Source organism: Myotis myotis, unplaced genomic scaffold (genome assembly GCF_014108235.1).
Source record: "Myotis myotis isolate mMyoMyo1 unplaced genomic scaffold, mMyoMyo1.p scaffold_m19_p_1, whole genome shotgun sequence".
Lineage (NCBI taxonomy): Eukaryota > Metazoa > Chordata > Mammalia > Chiroptera > Vespertilionidae > Myotis > Myotis myotis.
Window position 1 is genome coordinate 611,393 of NW_023416313.1, and position 22,221 is coordinate 633,613.

Consider the following 22,221-nt stretch of genomic DNA (forward strand, 5'->3'; position numbering starts at 1 on the left):
ACCCCCAGCTGCTGCCGCTCTGCCCCGGGCCCCCTGCAGGGCGGGGACGCTTGGCCCCCATCCCGGCCTGAGGGAAGGGGCTCAGCTCCCCCAGCCCCAGGTGCAGCTGCAGGAGCCCCACCCGGCTCCTCCGACCCCCAAGCTCATGACAAGGCGCCCAGTGTCTGAGCCTCCCAGGCGGGGGTGCACCCTCACTGCCCACGTCCCCCCAGAACGCCCAGCACGCTTTGGGGAGCACCCGGACCCCCACCCCGGCTGGAAGTGGAAGGAGCCACCCGAGGGCTCTGGGGGTGGGAATGACAGGGGGACCCCCTCACCACCACCGCGGGGGCCACTCCCCACGCCCCCGCAGGCCCTGCACCCCACAAGCCCGGCCCACCCGCGCATTTGAGCCTCCCTCACAGGGACGATCTTTGCTGCCACCCAGCGGCCACCAGGGGCAATGCAGGGAGCAGGCGCTGGTGGCTGCGGGCCGAGAGGTGCGGTGATGGGCAAGGGGCTCTCAGCAGCGGGTGGATGTGGAGCCCGACGGGGTGGTGGCCACGCAGCCGTGTGGATGCACTAAACGCCCCTTTTACGTGGCTAATTTTCTTAGTGACTTTCACCTCAAAAAGTATTCAAATAAGACAATCAGATGGTTTGGATTAGAGAAATATATAAAAGCAATACCCAATCAATAGCCCTCTTATACCCTAACATTGGAAAAGATGTTTCCAATTAATTATTATAACACTTAAAAAGAATAACAGAAAGAAGAGAAAAAAGAAAAATAGCCCTGGCTGGTGTTGCTCAGTGAGTAGAGCGTCGGCCTGAGGACTGAAGGGTCCCGGGTTCGATTCTGGTCAAGGGCACATGCCCGGGTTGCGGGCTTGATCCCCAATAGGGGGCGTGCAGGAGGCAGCCGATCAATGATTCTCGTCATTGATGTTTCTATCTCTCTCTCCCTCTCCCTTCCTCTCTGAAATCAATAAAAATATTTTTTTAAAAAAGAAAATGAATGAATGAATGAATGAATGAATGAATGAATGAATAATAACAGAGACAGCCTGGCTGGCTTGACTCAGTGGCGAGAGCCCCTCCAGGCCCCCCACCCTGTCCCATGGGCTCCGACATCTTTGCACATGTTACCCAGCAGCCTGGCACCCAGACCTAAACCAGGGGCGTGAGACCAGGGTGCCTCTCTGAGCAGCACTGGGGACCCAGCAGGCCTGTCTCACCCCCTGGATGGGCCCAGACCTCGCCGGAGCCCCAGGATCAGGCAAGCAAGACCGGAATGAGGACAGGGCCTGAGCCTCATGGACATGCCTGACTGGGCAGCACTCACCCGAACATTCTCCACATGTGTGTATGCACCTGTGTGTGCCCGGGTATACATGTGGACACAGTCACACGCATGTGCATATACGTTCCTGCACGCATTACACACATGCACAGGCCCTGTGGGCAGACGCACGTGCACACACACGGACCTACACATACATGGACATATATACACACGTGCGCACCCATGTAGCTGACTGCATGCGTGCGCACACGTGTATGCATGGACTGGTGCGAACACAGCCATGCGCCATGTGTGTGCGTGTGTGTGGGCACAGGTGCACACATGCACACATACCTTGCTACGCTACAAGTGGCAGAACACGTAGAGGCCTCGTCCTTTCCATCGACACGAGGCACCGACAGATGAACAGGAGGATCCAGAGAGGAGCCAGGCGCTTGGAGGTGAAGCCGCTCTCCCGAGTGACCCCGGTTGGGGGGCGGGGGGCAGAGGGGCCATGACTGCGACCTTCCAGCCACACAGGAGGCTGCCGTCTGGACCCGCGCGGCAGGGGTGAGGGGAGGAGTCACAGCCTTCAGTGTTTTTCTTGCTGAGCCAGAGACTGAATGTTAAGTGAACTAAACGTTCGACACCAGGAGGGAGGCCAGAATAAAGGAAACCAGGAAGATGGGGTGCCCGTGGGTCAATCACAGGCTGGTCCTCGGAGTAAGGACAGGAACGGAGCCCCGAGCACAGGCCGCCGCTGCTCCCCGTGAAACGCAAGCCACCACCACTAACCAAAGCCGCTCAGAAGCTGTGTCCGCAGGGACGTGGGAGAAGGTGGTGGCGGAGGCCGGGGATGGGGACGCACCTCCATCCTGCAGGGCCCTGCGGTGAGGGTCGTCCGGCTCAGGAGTGGGGTCCAGGCCAGGGGTCAGGGGTCAGTGCCTATGGGCTGGAGGCCCTGTGAGGGGACGGCCTTCTCCCCTGAGGCCTGAGGCCCGGGCTGGAGGCTGCAGGAGTCAGACCCCACTTGCCCAGGACCCTTCTTCGTGGGAACAAGCCCCTGGTGTGGGGTCAGGTGGTGGGCGCACGGTTGGGGGGTGTAGGGCTCACAGCCCTCTCCGGCCTGCAGAGGGACGGAGACGGGAAAGGGGGGCAGAGGCCTCCAGGCAGCTTCCCCACACCTCAGCCACAGGGGTCGGCCCGCCGGCCAGCACCACCTCCGGCCCCGGCCCCGGCCCCGTCTGGTGGGTGCTCGTGCCCGGGCCCAGGCCGCCATCTGGGCCGTTTCCTCTGCGGGAGGTGCCACACGGCTGTTTCATTGTAGTTCGTGGCCAGAGGCCCAGCCCTGGGTTAGTTTTGGCGACATTTCTCTTTTTTAAATGTTTTTACTGATTTTTAGAGAGGGGGATAGAAAAACATCAATGAGAGAAACATCATCAAAGGCTGCCTCCTGCTCACCTGCTGCTGGGGATCGAGTGAGCCCGCAGCCCGCAACCCGGGCGGTGCCCTGACCGGGAATCGAACCCAGGACCACGCTGAGCCACAATGGCCGGGCAGCTTTAGTGATATTTTTCCAGGAGCTTGGCCATTTCCTCTAAAGCTCTCTTGTAACCGTTACGATCTCTGCCGCATCTCAGGTTTTCTTTTTAATGTTTTTAGTGGTTTCAGAGAGGAAGGGAGAGGAAGAGAAACATCAATGAGAATCGTGGACCGGCTGCCTCCTGCTCGCCCCCCACTGGGGACCGAGCCCACAACCCGGGCCTGTGCCCTGACCGGGAATCGAACCCTGGCCTCCTGGTTCCCAGGTCGACGCTCAGCCGCGGAGCCACCCGGTCGGGCTGGCTTGTCTTTTCCCCCCTCACCTGGGGCTCAGCCGGTGGCAGCCGTCTGCACGGCCAAGTGTCTGAGAGGCACCCGTGTGTCCGAGGGGTGAGATGAGAATTCTGCCCCCCCCCCCCCCCCCCCCGCCCGTGGCCCTCAAATTCCTGAGCAATTCGACCGGCCTCTCGGGAAAAGGCCCACCACCGCCTGACTCCCAAAGCCCCGGCTTCGCTCACCATCCTTTCACATTCACTTTCTAATACGACCGTTTCCGGTTGGAAGTCCCTTCTGTCGCCAACCTCAGAGACACCGACGGCTGTAGTTTTCACGGCCGCTCCGGCTGAGCGTTTCTCACTCGTGTCATTTCTTTGGCCCCCGAGTTACACAGGAGCTGTCCACCGTCCTGAACACGAGGCTGTGTTCGCCCTGTTCCTGGGCTGTGCTGGGGCCCTGGGGTCACCACGAAGGCCTCGTCAGGCTCACTGACCTCCCCTGGGCGCAGTGGGCGGCTCAGACGCCTCCACGCCCTCCAGGAACCCCTGCGATTTCCCGCAGGCGGCCGGCCGCAAGCGGACCTTCCATAGGAACTGTGCTCCTCTGGGTCACCCTAACCTGTTAACTAAGAGATCGTCCAAAACTCTCCACCCAGATGATGGAGGCGTGACTTTCTGCTTCTCTGTTGTCAGTTTTATGTTTTTATTTACTTTTTAAAATATATTATTGATTTCAGAGAGGAAGGGAGGAGAGAGAGAGAAACATCAGTGATGAGAATCATTGATCGGCTGCCTCCTGTACGCCCCCCTATTGGGGATGGAGCCTGCAACCCGGGCCTGTGCCCTGGACCGGAATCGACCTGGGCCCCTTTAATCCTCAGCCGACGCGCTATCCACTGAGCCGAACGAGCCAGTGCATGTTGTTTTATTTTTATCCGTCTCCCCAAGTTAAAGCTGAAACGTGACTTCCTGGTGCAGTCTGGTGGTGGTGCTGCAGCCCTGCGCCCGGCCAGCACCGGCCCTCACCGCAGCGGCCTCAGGGTTACACGTTCATCAGGAAGGACCCGCGATGCCACCTCAGTCTGCGAGTAAGCACGGCCGGCCAGGTGCTGCTGGAGCCACCGAGCACAGGTGGCTCGGCCGCGGTCAGTGCGTGCAGGAGGCCAGTCTGGAAGCCGCCCCTGCCCGCCTTCGCCCCCTGGGCCCCCAGACCTAACCAGTTAGAGCTCCCTGCCATGAGTGGCCTACTCCAACTTTCTCGGAGAAAAAAGAAAATTTCTCAGATTATTGTGTCTCATCGCCACAAACGCCTCCCTTTCACCCAAAGTTCCCAGGTCAGCACCCTTAGTAGAAACCTGTGACTCCTGTTAAGTTAGGAATGAACGGGGGCAAGGGGGGGAGCACGGGGCAGGCCTCACAGGCTGTGGCGGCCCAGGCCTCGTGCCCCTGACCGTCTACACCAACAAGCGGCCCAGCCGGGTGGCTCAGGGGCTGAGCGGCGACCAAGGGCCCAGGAGGTCACGGTTCGATTCCCGTCAGGGCACAGGCCTGGGTTTCAGGTTCGATCCCCAGTACAGGGCGTGCAGGAGGCAGCCGATCCATGATTCTCTCTCATCATTGATGTCTCTCTCTCCCTCTCCCTTCCTCTCTGAAATCAATAAAAAAATGTTTTTAAAAAAATCAAGTGGAAGGCACAGTGCAAAGCAAACGTCTTTTATTGAAGTCACAGACCAGGTGCGCCAGGACCGTGTCCCACGCCGGCCAGGAGTCAGGCCGCAGAGCGTGGGTCCTGCCCCAAGCAGCGCCCAGGCCTCGTAACTACAGGACGCACAGCGCCCTTCACCGCAGGCGTTTACCGAGGAACCAGCCTGCCCTGGGGTGTGTACCCAGAACCCGGGTAACAGAATGCCCTCTGAAAATGCATTTCAAAATAGAGACCTTTCTCCAGAACTGTAAAAGCCAGAATAATGCAAAATACTCCTTTAGGAAAGACTGATCAGAACGACCCCAACATTCAAACTACAGGACCCGCTTCCCGTCTCCCCAGACCCCCGCCGCGGTCAGTTGTTCTCGATCTGCTCCAGGTCCAGCTCGCCGGGGCCCAGCGGGGACACGCCCTCCTCGCAGGCGCTGTCCCAGTCCCCCGGGGCCCCGCCACTCCCGCCCTCCTGGGAGGCCCACAGGCTGGGGCTGGCCGGCCGGGGTCTGGGGCCGGTGCCCAGGGGGCTGGAGGCTGGGGTGACGAGCCCCATGAGGCCGTGCGGGGCCCGTGGGGAGGACGCGGCCGTCTTCACTCTTGCCTCATCCTCATCCTCACCTTCGCAGTCGAGGGAGCCAAGGCTTTTTGAGTTCTTCAACGTCTGCAACAGGGAAGACACGTGCGTCAGGCGCTGCTGGGAGGGCCCACGGGCACCCCGCCGACCCTGACACACGTCCCCGAGTCACACGAGCGTCCTTGGTCCCTGCACCTCAGACACACCCCCTCGGGCGGCACCTGCACGACGGGCTCCTGCGAGCCCCCTGAACCCGCAGCCAGGGAGGCCGCCCAACCTGCCCATCGGCCGAGGCGCTGGCTTCCCCCAGGAGTACGGCCCTGCTCTGCAGTCACCACAGCCCTCGGGGAGGCCCCGCGTCTGTGCCCCGAGGAGAGGCGGGGTCCGAGTGGAGCCCTGCCACCTTGGACACCCTGGGACACTCCGTACCCCCAGATCCTCACACCCCGCAGGGCAGCCAGGGCCCCGCTCCTGGAGGAGGGTGGGCAGGTCGTGTGGGTGTGGCGCTGCCGCTGGGGCCCGGCTCCAACCCGACAGGGACACAGCGCACCCGGCAGTGCCCCCCGGTTGGCACATCCTCCCAGCCAAGGGCCAGCCAACCTCCCCAGCAGCCGTGGGCGGGCGGCGCGGCAGGTGGCCGTGGCACAGGGAGCCTCACCCGGGTCATCTTCAGGAAGTCCAGGGACGGGCGCGGCCACCGAGGGTCCTCCTCCCGCGGGCGCTTCAGGCGGCTCTTCCTCCCGACGAGCACACAGGGCTGCGAGCGGCTCCGGAGCAGGCCCAGCCGCCAGCCCAGCACGGGTGCGGACGACGGGGTGTCTGCGTCCAGCAGGTGCTCCTGCGACAGGGACAGGCGGCGCCGGGAGGACAGGGTGGGCTCTGGAGGACCCCAGGGCGGCCCGGAGCCGCACCCGCCGTCCACACAGCCGCCACTGGCGGAGGCCGGCCGGGGCGTGGGCGGGGAGCTGGGGCCCGCGGCCGGCAGGGCGCTCCCGGGCAGGCTGGTGCTCCCGCCGCTGTGGCAGCGCCTCTTGGAGACAGCAGTCCAGACCTTGGAGCCCCCGGGGCGCCAGGGGGACCGGCAGCGGGCCAGCTCGTCCGGCTCCGACAGGGAGCGGCAGTGTCGCTTGCTGGGCGGGGCCAGGGGCGGCCCCGAGCTCTCCCTGAGGTCCACGGCGCTGACCGCACTCACCCCGCAGGGGCCTGGCGGGAAGGCGAGGGCGGGGCCCGCGGCCGCCTGGCTCCTGAGGGGCCACCCTCCACTCAGGGCCTTCCAGGGGCGCCTCTCTCCTGAGGAAGGAGAGACGGGTGAGCAGGAGGCACATGCCAGCTGCCCCCGATGAAGCCGGGCCTCATGGGCACGGGGGCTGCACAGCGGGTGGAGCCCACAGCAAATGGTTAGTGCCACCTGCCTGTCCTCCCTGGCATGTCGGCCCTGGCTCCACCCTCCCCCTCCGAGGGCACAGGGGACAGCGGAGCAGATGCCTGGGCCCTGCCAGAGCCCGAGGGCCTGGGAGCGAGGACACCCCCACGTGCCGAACGGCCTCTGGGGAGGACACAGGTGGGGCCGGGCTGGCCTCTCCTCCGCCCATCCCGCCTCCACTGGCAGTGCAGGATGCCCCACACGGAGCCCCCTCGGCCACAGGGATGGGACTCACCTGGGTCTGTCCCACCTGCAGTCACACAACTAACTCCACGACTGCTGACCCCATCCAAAGCTCCCCAGGAATGCACACAGGCCAGCAGGCTCCCCAACACACACACTCAATGCTCACACATGCACTCGCTCACTCATTCTCTCACATGCACACTCATTCGCACTCACGTGCACACTCGCTCACACATTCACTCACATGCACTCGCTCACACATTCACTCACGTGCACTCGCTCACACTCATTCACTCACATGCACTCGCTCACACATTCACTCACATGCACTCGCTCACACATTCACTCACGTGCACTCGCTCACACTCATTCACTCACGTGCACTCGCTCACACATTCACTCACATGCACTCGCTCACACTCATTCACTCACGTGCACTCGCTCACACTCATTCACTCACGTGCACTCGCTCACACTCATTCACTCACGTGCACTCGCTCACACTCATTCACTCACATGCACTCGCTCACATTCACTCACATGCACTCGCTCACACTCATTCACTCACGTGCACTCGCTCACACTCATTCACTCACGTGCACACGCTCACACTCATTCACTCACATGCACTCGCTCACAGTCACTCACATGCACTCGCTCACATTCACTCACGTGCACTCGCTCACACTCATTCACTCACGTGCACACTCGCTCACACTCATTCACTCACTTGCACTCGCTCACATTCACTCACATGCACTCGCTCACACTCATTCACTCACGTGCACTCGCTCACACATTCACTCACGTGCACTCGCTCACACTCATTCACTCACGTGCACTCGCTCACACATTCACTCACGTGCACTCGCTCACACACATTCACTCACGTGCACTCGCTCACACTCATTCACTCACATGCACTCGCTCACACTCATTCACTCACATGCACTCGCTCACACATTCACTCACATGCACTCGCTCACACTCAATCACTCACGTGCACTCGCTCACACTCTTTCACTCACGTGCACTCGCTCACTCATTCACTCACGTGCACTCGCTCACACTCATTCACTCACATGCACTCGCTCACACTCATTCACTCACATGCACTCGCTCACACATTCACTCACGTGCACTCGCTCACACTCATTCACTCACGTGCACTCGCTCACACTCATTCACTCACTTGCACTCGCTCACACATTCACTCACGTGCACTCGCTCACACTCATTCACTCACATGCACTCGCTCACACATTCACTCACGTGCACTCGCTCACACTCACTCACATGCACTCGCTCACATTCACTCACATGCACTCGCTCACACTCATTCACTCACATGCACTCTCTCACATTCACTCACATGCACTCGCTCACATTCACTCATATGCACTCGCTCACACATTCACTCACATGCACTCGCTCACATTCTCTCACTTGCACTCGCTCACTCATTCACTCACATGCACTCGCTCACACTCATTCACTCACATGCACTCACTCACACTCATTCACTCACATGCACTCGCTCACACTCATTCACTCACATGCACTCGCTCACATTCACTCACATGCACTCGCTCACACATTCACTCACATGCACTCGCTCACATTCACTCACATGCACTCGCTCACACATTCACTCACATGCACTCGCTCACACTCATTCACTCACGTGCACTCGCTCACACATTCACTCACATGCACTCGCTCACACTCATTCACTCACGTGCACTCGCTCACACTCATTCACTCACATGCACTCGCTCACACTCATTCACTCACGTGCACTCGCTCACACTCATTCACTCACATGCACTCGCTCACAGTCACTCACATGCACTCGCTCACACTCAGTCACTCACATGCACTCGCTCACACTCATTCACTCACATGCACTCGCTCACATTCACTCACGTGCACTCGCTCACACTCATTCACTCACATGCACTCGCTCACACTCATTCACTCACGTGCACTCGCTCACACTCATTCACTCACATGCACTCGCTCACATTCACTCACATGCACTCGCTCACACTCATTCACTCACGTGCACTCGCTCACACTCATTCACTCACATGCACTCGCTCACATTCACTCACATGCACTCGCTCACATTCACTCACATGCACTCGCTCACATTCACTCATATGCACTCGCTCACACATTCACTCACATGCACTCGCTCACAATCACTCACAAGCACTCGCTCACTCATTCACTCACATGCACTCGCTCACACTCATTCACTCACATGCACTCGCTCACACTCATTCACTCACATGCACTCGCTCACACATTCACTCACATGCACTCGCTCACACTCATTCACTCACATGCACTCGCTCACATTCACTCACAGGCACTCGCTCACAATCACTCACATGCACTCGCTCACACATTCACTCACATGCACTCGCTCACATTCACTCACATGCACTCGCTCACACATTCACTCACATGCACTCGCTCACACTCATTCACTCACGTGCACTCGCTCACACATTCACTCACGTGCACTCGCTCACACTCATTCACTCACGTGCACTCGCTCACACTCATTCACTCACATGCACTCGCTCACACTCATTCACTCACGTGCACTCGCTCACACTCATTCACTCACATGCACTCGCTCACACTCATTCACTCACGTGCACTCGCTCACACTCATTCACTCACATGCACTCGCTCACACATTCACTCACGTGCACTCGCTCACACTCATTCACTCACATGCACTCGCTCACACATTCACTCACGTGCACTCGCTCACACTCACTCACATGCACTCGCTCACATTCACTCACATGCACTCGCTCACACTCATTCACTCACATGCACTCGCTCACATTCACTCACATGCACTCGCTCACATTCACTCACATGCACTCGCTCACATTCACTCATATGCACTCGCTCACACATTCACTCACATGCACTCGCTCACATTCACTCACATGCACTCGCTCACTCATTCACTCACATGCACTCGCTCACACATTCACTCACATGCACTCGCTCACACTCATTCACTCACATGCACTCGCTCACATTCACTCACATGCACTCGCTCACACATTCACTCACATGCACTCGCTCACATTCACTCACATGCACTCGCTCACACATTCACTCACATGCACTCGCTCACATTCACTCACATGCACTCGCTCACACATTCACTCACATGCACTCGCTCACACTCAATCACTCACGTGCACTCGCTCACACATTCACTCACTTGCACTCGCTCACACTCATTCACTCACGTGCACTCGCACACATTCACTCACGTGCACTCGCTCACACATTCACTCACATGCACTCGCTCACACATTCACTCACATGCACTCGCTCACATTCACTCACATGCACTCGCTCACATTCACTCATATGCACTCGCTCACACATTCACTCACATGCACTCGCTCACATTCACTCACATGCACTCGCTCACATTCACTCACATGCACTCGCTCACATTCACTCATATGCACTCGCTCACACATTCACTCACATGCACTCGCTCTCTTTCACTCACATGCACTCGCTCACATTCACTCACATGCACTCGCTCACTCATTCACTCACATGCACTCGCTCACACATTCACTCACATGCACTCGCTCACACTCATTCACTCACATGCACTCGCTCACATTCACTCACATGCACTCGCTCACACATTCACTCACATGCACTCGCTCACATTCACTCACATGCACTCGCTCACACATTCACTCACATGCACTCGCTCACATTCACTCACATGCACTCGCTCACACATTCACTCACATGCACTCGCTCACACTCATTCACACACGTGCACTCGCTCACACATTCACTCACATGCACTCGCTCACACTCATTCACTCACGTGCACTCGCACACATTCACTCACGTGCACTCGCTCACACATTCACTCACATGCACTCGCTCACACTCATTCACTCACATGCACTCGCTCACATTCACTCACATGCACTCGCTCAAACATTCACTCACATGCACTCGCTCACACATTCACTCACATGCACTCGCTCACACATTCACTCACGTGCACTCGCTCACACATTCACTCACATGCACTCGCTCACATTCACTCACATGCACTCGCTCACACATTCACTCACATGCACTCGCTCACACTCACTCACATGCACTCGCTCACACATTCACTCACGTGCACTCGCTCACATTCACTCACATGCACTCGCTCACACTCATTCACTCACATGCACTCGCTCACACTCATTCACTCACATGCACTCGCTCACACTCATTCACTCACATGCACTCGCTCACACTCATTCACTCACGTGCACTCGCTCACACATTCACTCACATGCACTCGCTCACACTCATTCACTCACATGCACTCGCTCACACATTCACTCACATGCACTCGCTCACACTCATTCACTCACGTGCACTCGCTCACACATTCACTCACGTGCACTCGCTCACACTCATTCACTCACATGCACTCGCTCACACATTCACTCACGTGCACACTCGCTCACACACTCACTCACGTGCACTCGCTCACACTCATTCACTCACGTGCGTGCTCGCTCACACTCATTCACTCACATGCACGCTCGCTCACACTCATTCACTCACGTGCACACTCGCTCACACACTCACTCACGTGCACACTCACACACTCACTCACGTGCACTCGCTCACACATTCACTCACGTGCACTCGCTCACACATTCACTCACGTGCACTCGCTCACACATTCACTCACGTGCACTCGCTCACACTCATTCACTCACATGCACTCGCTCACACTCACTCACATGCACTCGCTCACACTCATTCACTCACGTGCACACTCGCTCACACATTCACTCACGTGCACACTCGCTCACATTCACTCACATGCACTCGCTCACACTCACTCACATGCACTCGCTCACACTCATTCACTCACGTGCACTCACTCACACATTCACTCACATGCACTCACTCACACTCACATGCACTCGCTCACACTCACTCACATGCACTCGCTCACACTCATTCACTCACGTGCACACTCGCTCACATTCACTCACATGCACTCGCTCACACTCACTCACATGCACTCGCTCACACTCATTCACTCACATGCACTCACTCACACTCACATGCACTCACACTCACATGCACTCGCTCACACTCACTCACATGCACTCTCTCACACTCATTCACTCACGTGCACACTCGCTCACACATTCACTCACGTGCACACTCGCTCACATTCACTCACATGCACTCGCTCACACTCACTCACATGCACTCGCTCACACTCATTCACTCACATGCACTCACTCACACTCACATGCACTCACACTCACATGCACTCGCTCACACTCACTCACATGCACTCGCTCACACACATTCACTCACGTGCACACTCGCTCACACATTCACTCACGTGCACACTCGCTCACACATTCACTCACGTGCACACTCGCTCACACATTCACTCACGTGCACACTCGCTCACATTCACTCACATGCACTCGCTCACACTCACTCACGTGCACTCGCTCACACTCATTCACTCACATGCACACTCGCTCACACTCATTCACTCACGTGCACACTCGCTCACTCATTCATTCTCACTCGCTCACACTCATGTGCACACTTGCTCACACTCATTCACTCTCACATGCACACTGCATGCTCACATGTGCACACTCGTGCACATGCATTCACACTCACGTGCATACTCGCTCACACTCACATGCATACACTTGCTCACTCTTGTGCACACACACTCACACTTGGGTGGTGAGGCCACTTGACCCATTGAGACCACAGGGCACATATGTGGGGTTGTGCCCTGGAGGGTGGAGGGCAGATCCTCACACTCCAAGGCATGGCTACCCTCCACACACACACACACACACACACACACACACACACACACACTGCTGGTCCAGCACACGCCAACCAAGCGTGCACCGCTGTCCTGTCCTTCCCCCAGCGGCTGTGTGGGCCGGAACATAGACCCGCGGAAGGCGAGGCGAGTCTGTGACCCGCACCCGCAAGGTGAGGCAGGTGGCAGCGGCCTACACACCTGCCCGGGCTTCAAACACTTACCGTTGGTCTCAAAAGGGAACACGCGGCCACTTCTGCTGCTCCGTTTCTCGGCCGAACACTGCGAGTGACAGGAGAGACGTTCACAGGAGACGCCAGTCAGGACGCGCCCACACGGCTCCTTCATGGCCACATGCGTTCTACTTCCCAGGACCGGCCCTTCCGGCAGCTAGAGAGACCTGCACTCACCCCGAGAATTCCTCTCCCCGCTTTTAAAAAACTGTACTTTTCCTCTATAGTTTACAGTCAATGTTCCTCTGTACTAGTTTCGGGTGCGCAGCACACAGTCCTATTTTACACATGTCCCCCGATACTTCCAGCACCCACCTGGCCCCACGGCTAGGACAGCGCCCACACAGACCCAGTCCCCAAGCCAGGCTCCACACCCCACAGGGCCGGGCACACAGCCCCCACCACAGCCTGACCAGTCCTGAAGCTCAGTGCTGACACTGAGAAAATGGCTCCCCGCCCACCAAGCTCAGACCCGGGCGGAGCTGACCGCTGGTGACAGACCCGACGAGGCTCTCGGGAGGGCGGCGTTCGCATCCATCGCGGGGTGTGCACCGGGGTCTGCACTGTGTGTGGGGGCCACACTGTCCCTAAAAGCTGGGGTTTGCCCTGATGGTGGCTGTTAGTTGGATGCTGTCCCGAACACCAAAAGGTCGTGAGTTCCATTCCCCGTCAGGGTGCTCCCAAGAGGCTACCTCCCTCTCATTCTCTCTTTCCCTTCCTCTCTCTCTAAAAAAATATATAAAAAATTTAAAAAAAGCATATTGCCCAGCCAGCGTGGCTCAGTGGTTGAGCATCAACCTATGACCCAGGAGGTCAGGGTTTGATTCCCGATCAGGGCACATGCCCGGGTTGCGGGCTCGGTCCCCAGTGGGGGGTGTGCAGGAGGCAGCCGATCCATGGTTCTCTCATCACTGATGTTCCTCTCTCTCTCTCTCTCCCTCTCCCTTCCGCTCTGAAATCAATACAAGCATATTAAAGCCCTGGCCGGTTTGGCTCAGTGGATAGAGCGTCGGCCTGCAGACTCAAGCGTCCCAGGTTTGATTCCGGTCAAGGGCATGTACCTTGGTTGCGGGCACATCCCCAGTGGGGAGCGTGAAGGAGGCAGCTGATCAATGTTTCTCTCTCATCGATGTTTCTAGCTCTCTATCCCTCTCCCTTCCTCTCTGTAAAAAGTCAATGAAAATATATTTTTTAAAAAAACAACATATTAAAAACAAAAACATCCTGGGGTGAGTCCGAGGAAAAGCTGGGGTGATGATGCTGAAAACCCACCCCGAGGCTGGCAGGCTCTGGGGACACGGTGCCCTCACGCTGCCCCCGCCCCTGGCGGTGCCCCCGGCTCACCGGGCTGGCATCGCAGCTCGGGTGCGCGAGGTCGTCCAGGCTCTGGTTCTGCAGCTTCTCGGTGATGAGCGTGACCATGGTCGGGCCAGCCGGCTCCTCCGTCCGCACCGCCAGGCCCTGGGCTCCAGAGCATCAGGCTCGGCAGGCGGGCACCGCGGTCTGCGCTAACCCTCCCGGCTGCACTTCCGGGTCACAGGCAAGCGATCCATCGCCAACGGCTCTTCAGAGCCTCCTGTCCGCCTGTCAGTAAAGAGAATCGGCATCCGTGAGAGCTAGAAGGTGCCGGAGAGCCGAGTCTCAGCCAGCAGTGAGAAACCCCAACCCACCTGCCTGCAAACTGCCCATGGACGGCCCAGTGCCCGCCTCACCACTCACCATGGAAGGCCCAGTGCCCGCCTCACCACTCACCACGGAAGGCCCAGTGCCCGCCTCACCACTCACCACGGACGGCCCAGTGCCCACCTCACCACTCACCACGGACGGCCCAGTGCCCGCCTCACTGCTGATGAAGGCCCAAAGGAGTTAAACACCCCCCCCCCACTCCATCCAGTTGCACAAAAGCCCCCTCCCCCACTGAAGCTGGACGGGGTGCAGAGTCTGTGTCAGGCCCAGCTGGGGTGATGCAGGCGATGCTGGGATAGGCACTGAGCCCTCCAGCCCTGGGAGGGGGCGCCCAGACTGAGCCACAGCGGAGGCGGAGGAGCTGTGCTGAGACCTATCCCCGCGGACAGTCCCCTGGGCAGAGCCAGCCCCCGCTGGTGGCCACGCTGAGCGGGAGCAGCTGACGGCCCAGCCCTGGGCCCCGGGCAGGGAGCCGCCAGCACGGAGGACAGGACTGGGGAGGACGGCGCCACCCACTCCGCCACACCTGCCCTGGGACCCCACCCGCCTGCTGTGATGACGGCCCCACGGCCCCCTCATCACCCGGAGGAGCAGCCGGCCACAGCTGGAGCTCTGAGCAGCCCACGGGGAGACCGCTCAGGTCCACACCCATGGCAGCCGGCACACGGCCACCTCCTGCGGACCCACAGCTGACCAGGGCTGGGGTGTCCTCAAGTTCACGCTGACACACCTTAGAAAAGGACTCCACGCAGGCAGAGTTCACACCCAGACGGCCGCACGCTGCCCCAGGGGCTGGCCGCCAGGTGTGCGCCGGGCTTGCACGTGTGTGTGTGTGTGTGTGTGTGTGTGTGTGTGCGCGCGCGCGCGCGCGCAAAGGACACTGAGAAAATACACACGTGGGACAACATCAACGTCAAAAGCGTCCGCACAGCAAAGAAACCATCAGCAACACGAAAAGGGAGCCACTGTAGGGAGAACACGGGCAGCGACACATCTGATCAAAGATCTATTTCCAAAATCTATAAGGACTCACACAACTCAACAGACGGAAGGCAAACAATCCAATTAAAAGTAGGCAAGGACCTAACGGGCACCTCTCCAAAGAGGACATAGACGGCCGAGAGACATGAAAAAAGGCTCAAAGTCCCTGTGCATCCGAGATGCAGATTAAAACGACAATAAAGTATCACTCACACCTGTCAGATGGCTACCACCAGCACATGACCAGTGCTGGGGGGATGCGGAGAAAAGGGAGCCCTCGGGCTCTGCTGGTGGAGTGCAGGCTGGTGCAGCCACTGTGTAAGACAGTATGGAGTTTCCTCAAGAAATTAAATATGGAACTCCCATCTGACCCAGTGACCCCACTTCTAGGAATATATCCCAAGAAACCAGAAACACCAATCAGAAAGGATAGATGCACCCCTGTGTCCATAGCAGCACAGCTCACAATAGCTAAGATCTGGAAACAGCCCGAGTGCCCATCGGCAGACGACTGGATTAGAAAACTGGCACATCTACACCAGGGAACACTATGCAGCCGTGAAAAAGGACCCCTGACCCTGCGAGACAGCCCGGGGGGACCGGGAGGCTACTGTGCTGAGGGAAATGAGCCGGTCAGAGAAGACAAGTATCACATGATCTCACTCATGTGGAATCTAATGAACAAAATAAACAAAACTGATCAACAAAATGGATCCAGAGACATAGAAACATGGGACAGACTGCGGAATCTCAGAGGGAAGGCGGGAAGAGAGCAAAGAACTTGTACGCATCCACGCATAGCCCATGCACAGACCACAGGGTGGGGTGGAGGTGGGCGAGACGAGTCAAGGGGGGCAAAGGGGACACATGCAATACTTTCAACAAGGAGGATTTTAAAAAATAATAATAATAACAAATGAAAAATAAAAAAGACTTCAACACAAGAGACAAAGCACCTGCCCTGACCAGCCAACGTCTTGTCGGTTTGGACAGCAGGACACTCGGTTTAAAAGGGCGCAGAGGCCGTGTTTGAAGGTCAGCGCCACGAGCCAACAAAGGAGAAGAAAGCTGCGCCTCATCCTGGAGCACCGCTGCTCCGCTGTGCCAGGCGGAGGAGGCAAGCTGCAGCACGCGGCCTCCCTGTGAGAGAAGGGGTGAGGTGGGACCGCCAGCCGCAGAGGAGGCAGGTCTGACTCCGGCTGCCCACTGCCGGCTGGGCTCTCTGAGCCTGTGCTCCTGTGACTGGAAACAGGAGAGAACCACCCACTACACGAGGCCACAAGGCTTCGGGAATCGACGTAAATAGCACACGGGAAAATGCCCAGGTTCCTGGCACATGTTTAAATTATGCCCATTTCTAATGGACTAGAGGCCCAGTGCACGAAATTCGTGCGCTGGGGAGGGGTGTCCCTCAGCCGGGCCTGAGCCCTCTCGCAGTCCGGGAGCCCTCGGGGATGTCATCCTTACCAGCCGCCTGCAGCGGAGGCAGGAGAGGCTCCTGCCACGGACCGGCTGGCCCAGCCATGAGCCTGGCTTCTGGCTGAGCAGTGCTCCCCCTGTGGGAGCGCACTGACCACCAGGGGGCAGCTCCTGCGTTGAGCTTCTGCCCCCTGGTGGTCAACTGGCATATTAGCCTTCTCTGATATAGGATGCTTAAGACAGTGGAAATCAACTCTCCTTTAAGAAGTATTTTTTTAAATAGATTTTTATTGATTTCAGAGACGAAGGGAGAGGGAGAGGGAGATAGAAACATCAATGATGAGAAACTCACTGATCAGCTGCCTCCTGCACGCCCCCTACTGAGCATCGAGCCCGCAACCTGAGCATGTGCCCTTGATCGGACTCAAACCTGGGACCCTTCAGTCCGCAGGCCGACACTCTATCCACTGAGCTAATAAGTACTGCTGCAGCCCAGCCAGCATGGCTTAGCGGTTGAGCATCGACCTATGAACCAGGAGGTCTCAGTTGGATGCGCGGGGTTGCCGGCTCCATCCCCAGTGGGGGGCGTGCAAGAGGCAGCCAATCCATGATTCTCTCTCATCATTGATGTTTCTCTCTCTCACTCTCCCTTCCTCTCTGAAATCAATAAATACATTTTATAAATATATTTTAAGATTGCTGCAGAAAAAGCTAAAAGGGATTATTATAAAAATCTGTATTGTTTTTTAGGTTTTTTAAGGTTTGCAGTGCACCTGTGAAAACTGCTGAGTCCCCTGTAAAAGCACAAGTCGCCTCATGTGCCTGCCCCGAGCACACGGTGCAGAGGGAAAACCTCTCTACCCAGGAAAGGCCCCAACGCGTCCCCCTACAGATGGACAGGAACTGGGGGGCTCTCTCCCTTAGGTACTTCCTGTAGCAGCAAGGACCGCGCTCCCTTCTTCGCCCCTAAATCCCAGGGAGTCAAACAATGCCAGGGTCTGTCTGCACAGGGCACAGCCGTCCCGAGCTCCCACCACCCACGCCTGCCACCCTGCTGTGCGACCCTCAAGGTGGCAGCGGGCTGCACCAGAGGGAGGAGCTCAGGCCCTGGGCCCGAAGGGGGGCCACGGGATGGGAGCGAGCGGGGAGCCCCGAGCAGGCGCCCTCCGCGGAGACTCGCAGAAGGATCATCGGCAAGCACCGCTGTCTACAGGGCACTCGCCGACCCCCGTTCAACCCCCGTCACCCTTCCAACACTCCTATCTCGGATTACACGCAGGAATTTCAAAGTAACCGGCCCGGCCGGCTTGGCTCCGTGGACAGAGACTCGGCCTGCGGGCGGCGAGTCCCGGGTTCGACTCCCGCCGGGGCACATGCCCGGTTTCGGGCTCCATCCGCTCACATCATTGACGTTTCCCTCTCCCTCTTCCTTCCTCCCGGAAATCAATAAAAACATTTAAAAAAAAAAAAAAAGAACTTCAAAATAATCGGGACGGAGCGTCTCCCACCTTCTACCATCCGCGCGCGGGGCGGCACTTCCCTCCCGGACCGGCCGGTTTCCGGGTCGCGCTCCGTCCCGGGAGCGGTGGCCGCCGACCTGCGTGAGACGCAGCACCTACGCTCGGTCCCGCGGCTGGGCCCCCGCGAGGCCGAGGCCGCCCTCTCGCCGGCCTCCGCGCACAGGGCCCGGGGCGGCGGCATCGCACTCGGCGCGGCTGCAGCGGCGGCGCCCGGCAGGGGAGTGGCGGCACCGCGGTGGGCGGCGCGGGCTCGAGGCGGCCGGAGCTGCCGGGACGCGGAGGCGGGGAAAGTGGAAATAAAGCGCTCACGCCGCGCGCCGCGGGTCCGGGACTTACGCCCTCCGGTGCGTGCGGTCCCCGCGCACCGGCCGCGGGAGGGTCCGGCCTCCCACGTCGTCCGGGGCCACCTTGGAGGCTCCTTAACGCACCGTGTGTCCCGTCCAACTTCCTGCTTCTCCCGCTGCGAAATGACAAGCACGTGAGCCCAGGAGCGACGACACCCGCACCGGCGACACCCAAGTCGGTTCAACAAGTGGCAGCGCGGCCCCTCACAGCCGCGGGGGGCGCGGGGTCCCGGGGCGCACGTGGGCTTCCGCGGCGCGGCGGTCCCGGGCCGGTCCGAGGAGGCTTGCGCGCGGCGGGAGTCCCAGCCCCCGGTGCCCCGCGCCCTCCGCGACCCGCCCGCCGCGCTCCGGGGTCCAGCGGCGAAAACGCTCGGCACTCACGCGGGGAGCGGCGCATCGGGCCGCGCGGCCAGGTCTGCGCGCAGCCGGCAGCCGGCCCGTCCGGCCCAAGTTCACGCGCGGCCCCGCGCAGGCGCGCGCACGCAGGGCCCCGCGGGGCGCGCACGCACGGGCGGGGGGCGCGCGCCCGGCCGCCGCCTCGAGGGCCGACGCTGGGCCGGTACCTGAGCGCGGCCGAGCGGCGGCGGCCACGGCCGGCCGGGCGGAGCGACTGAGTCGCCGGCCCCGCAGGCCGCGCTCCTCCCGCAACAGCCGACGCGCCTCAGCGGCCGGGAGCACACCACGCGACCCCGCCCCCTCCGGCCGCGCTCATTGGCCGTTCGGCCAGCCACCGCCCGCCCCTCAGCGGCGCCGCGCGCACGGGGATTGGGCCGCGTCTGGGTGGGCGGGGCCCCAGACGGCAGGGCGGGCCAGCGCCGACGGAGGGGACGGAGCTGCGTCCGGGTGGGCGGGGCCTGAAACAGCAGGGGGCGGGGCTACGCCGGCGGAAGGGCGGGGCCTACGCCGACGTGGGCGTGCTCTGGAGTCGCGAAGCCGGGCAGCGGGGCGACCCGAGGCGGCCGGAGGGCGCGCGGGCAGGGAGGGCGCGCGGGCTGTGAGGGCGGGTGGCCCGCCGGCGGTTCGGGGTGCCCCCCTTGCGACCCGTGGTCCCCACTTTCCGGGGCGTACCCGCTCTGCCGGTGACCTCAGTGTGACCTTGAGCAAGTGCCTGAGAGCCTGCTGAACCATCACCAACACTAGACGAGAAACAGGAGTTATAAGGGCGGGAAGAACCGGAACTGTCATTGTTTTTATTTATTTACTTATTTTAGGGAGCGTGGAGGGAGGGCGAGGCCGAGAGAGACACGCATGGGAGAGACTCAGGGATGGGTTGCCTCTTCCACCAACTGTGCGCCCTCGACGGGAACTGAACCCAGGACCCTCGGTCTGCTCCCGGTCACTCTGTCCACCGCCAATCCGGCCGAGCAAACTGCCATTATTTATGCCGAATAGGGTTTTCTAAACAGAAACACCGCAAGCAGATCTGGACAACGTGTGCTAAGGAACAGGGTGCAGGGAGGGCGACCCGAGACGCGCACACCGCGGTGGGCGATGATGCTTCCCACCCGGGCAGGCACCTGGGCAATGCCATTCTCAACACCGGCTCCTATTGGTTCCTATCGCTGTGACCCCTGGGGTCAGACCAAACCGGGAGTCAGCAACCTCGGCACTTGGGTTCTGGCTGGGAAAGAATTCGGAACCAAGAGCTAAACTGTAAGAGGACATTTGTTGGGTAAATGGCAGAGGGAGAAAAGGGAATTCCTAGAAAAAACGGCTTAGGGAACAAGTTATGACGGCAAAGGAAGGGCGCTTGGAGCTTGGGAGTGAGGAAGGTGACGGTACAGCCGGGGCGGGAGGAAAGCCACCCTTGGGGGGAAGGCCCCCCCTACTGTTGTCCTTTGCTAGACACCCGGGCAGCCCCTGGTGACCTCTGTACCTGGCCGTCGCCCTGGCTCTGCTCACGTCTGCCCCGCACTGAGCGGACGTTACTGAAGGGGTAGCTGAATACATGGGAGACCTGTCGACCTAAGAAACAGTCCAACCCGGAAAGGGTTTCTGTGAGTCTGTTTGAGCCAAACTATGGACAACTGCCGGAGCAGGAGGCAGGACCTCCCTGTACGAGACAGCGCTCCAGCGAATGGCGGCTTTGCACCTTATTTTAAACAGCAGGTCCTGGGGTGGCGTGGAAGATCCATTCCTACGGCGACGTAACGCAATTTTCGCGTGCGGAACCCACCTACACAAGCACCTACGTCACTCACGTGGAGCACAGACACAGCAGTAGTGAAGGAAAACATTTAAAAAACCTAAAAGAGAACAATTCCTGGCCTTCACTTGTGGTAAGTAAATAATAAAAACATAAAGCACATGTGTACAGACGTCGAAATGACGGAACTTTTTTTATAAATAAAGGGGCGATGGCGACGTAACCACGAAAGGACGTACATCAGGTCCGACATAACCGGAGGACTGCCTGCGCATCACATCAGAAGAGAAGGCACAGCCCCGGATGGTTTGGCTCGGCCGGTGGTTGGGGTGGGTGGTTGGAGTGTCCCCCTTCCGACTGAGGGGTCTCAGGATAGGTGAGGGAGGTGGGAGAAAGCAAAGGGGGGGACTCGGACTGGATGGAAAGTAAAACGATAGCCACCTCTCACCTCGGTGGGTGGGTGGGTGCAGGGTAGTCCACAACCAACAATTAACGTGGTAATAACAAGGAGAGGATTCATGGTCTCAGCCCTGGAGCGCTGGCTGTGCCTGAGGGCCTGGCACAGGGGTCACCCCCACATCCCAAAGGAATGTCACCTTAGATGCAAAAGGCAACAGACAGGCTCAGTGACGGTCAAGACTGGCTTCCGTCAGGGAAGACTCTAGCCTCGGACAGGCCTACCTGCCGTAACCCGCTCAACAGTGTTAACTTCACTCCATCCTCTGGGGTTGCTGTGGGTCTCTGACTCTGCAGGGTCACCACAGGGCACCCCCCCCCCCCCGAGCTTGTCAGGTTAGCACGAGGCCCCTTTTCGCCCACAGCGGCCTCCTCTGCGGACAGGAAGGCGGGCGGTTCTCACCCAGCCGCACAAACCTCTCCGCTCATGTTCTAACGGGGTGTGCTCTCCTGTTGAGTTCCGAGTTCTGAATCGGCTCCGGGTGCCAGCCCTCGTCCCGCACGCGCCCTGCACGGACCTCCTCCTCTTCGGCGGCCTGTCTTCACCCTCTCCAGGGTCTTCACGGAGCAGAAGGCTTTCCGT

At 59.3% G+C, this 22,221-nt stretch overlaps 1 protein-coding gene across 7 annotated transcripts; it reads right to left on the reverse strand.

Annotated features, from left to right (window-relative positions):
- Window positions 1-4,778: 4,778 nt before the first annotated feature.
- On the reverse strand, window positions 4,779-19,714 carry FAM53A (family with sequence similarity 53 member A). Of its 7 annotated transcripts, none has more exons than XM_036326663.1 (6): window positions 19,600-19,618; window positions 19,029-19,152; window positions 14,431-14,670; window positions 13,078-13,243; window positions 6,013-6,644; window positions 4,779-5,441 (listed from the first exon to the last, which is right to left on the reverse strand). In XM_036326663.1, the coding sequence occupies exons 3-6, from the start codon at window positions 14,506-14,508 to the stop codon at window positions 5,142-5,144; spliced, it is 1,176 nt and encodes a 391-aa protein (XP_036182556.1). In that variant the 5' UTR covers window positions 14,509-14,670; window positions 19,029-19,152; window positions 19,600-19,618; the 3' UTR covers window positions 4,779-5,141. The 7 variants fall into 7 exon arrangements, with proteins under 7 accessions (XP_036182556.1, XP_036182566.1, XP_036182547.1 ...); XM_036326673.1 differs by lacking the exon at window positions 19,600-19,618 and adding an exon at window positions 19,418-19,586 and having other exon boundaries at window positions 19,121-19,152; XM_036326654.1 differs by lacking the exon at window positions 19,600-19,618 and adding an exon at window positions 19,418-19,586.
- Between the last annotated feature and the right edge of the window lie 2,507 nt (window positions 19,715-22,221).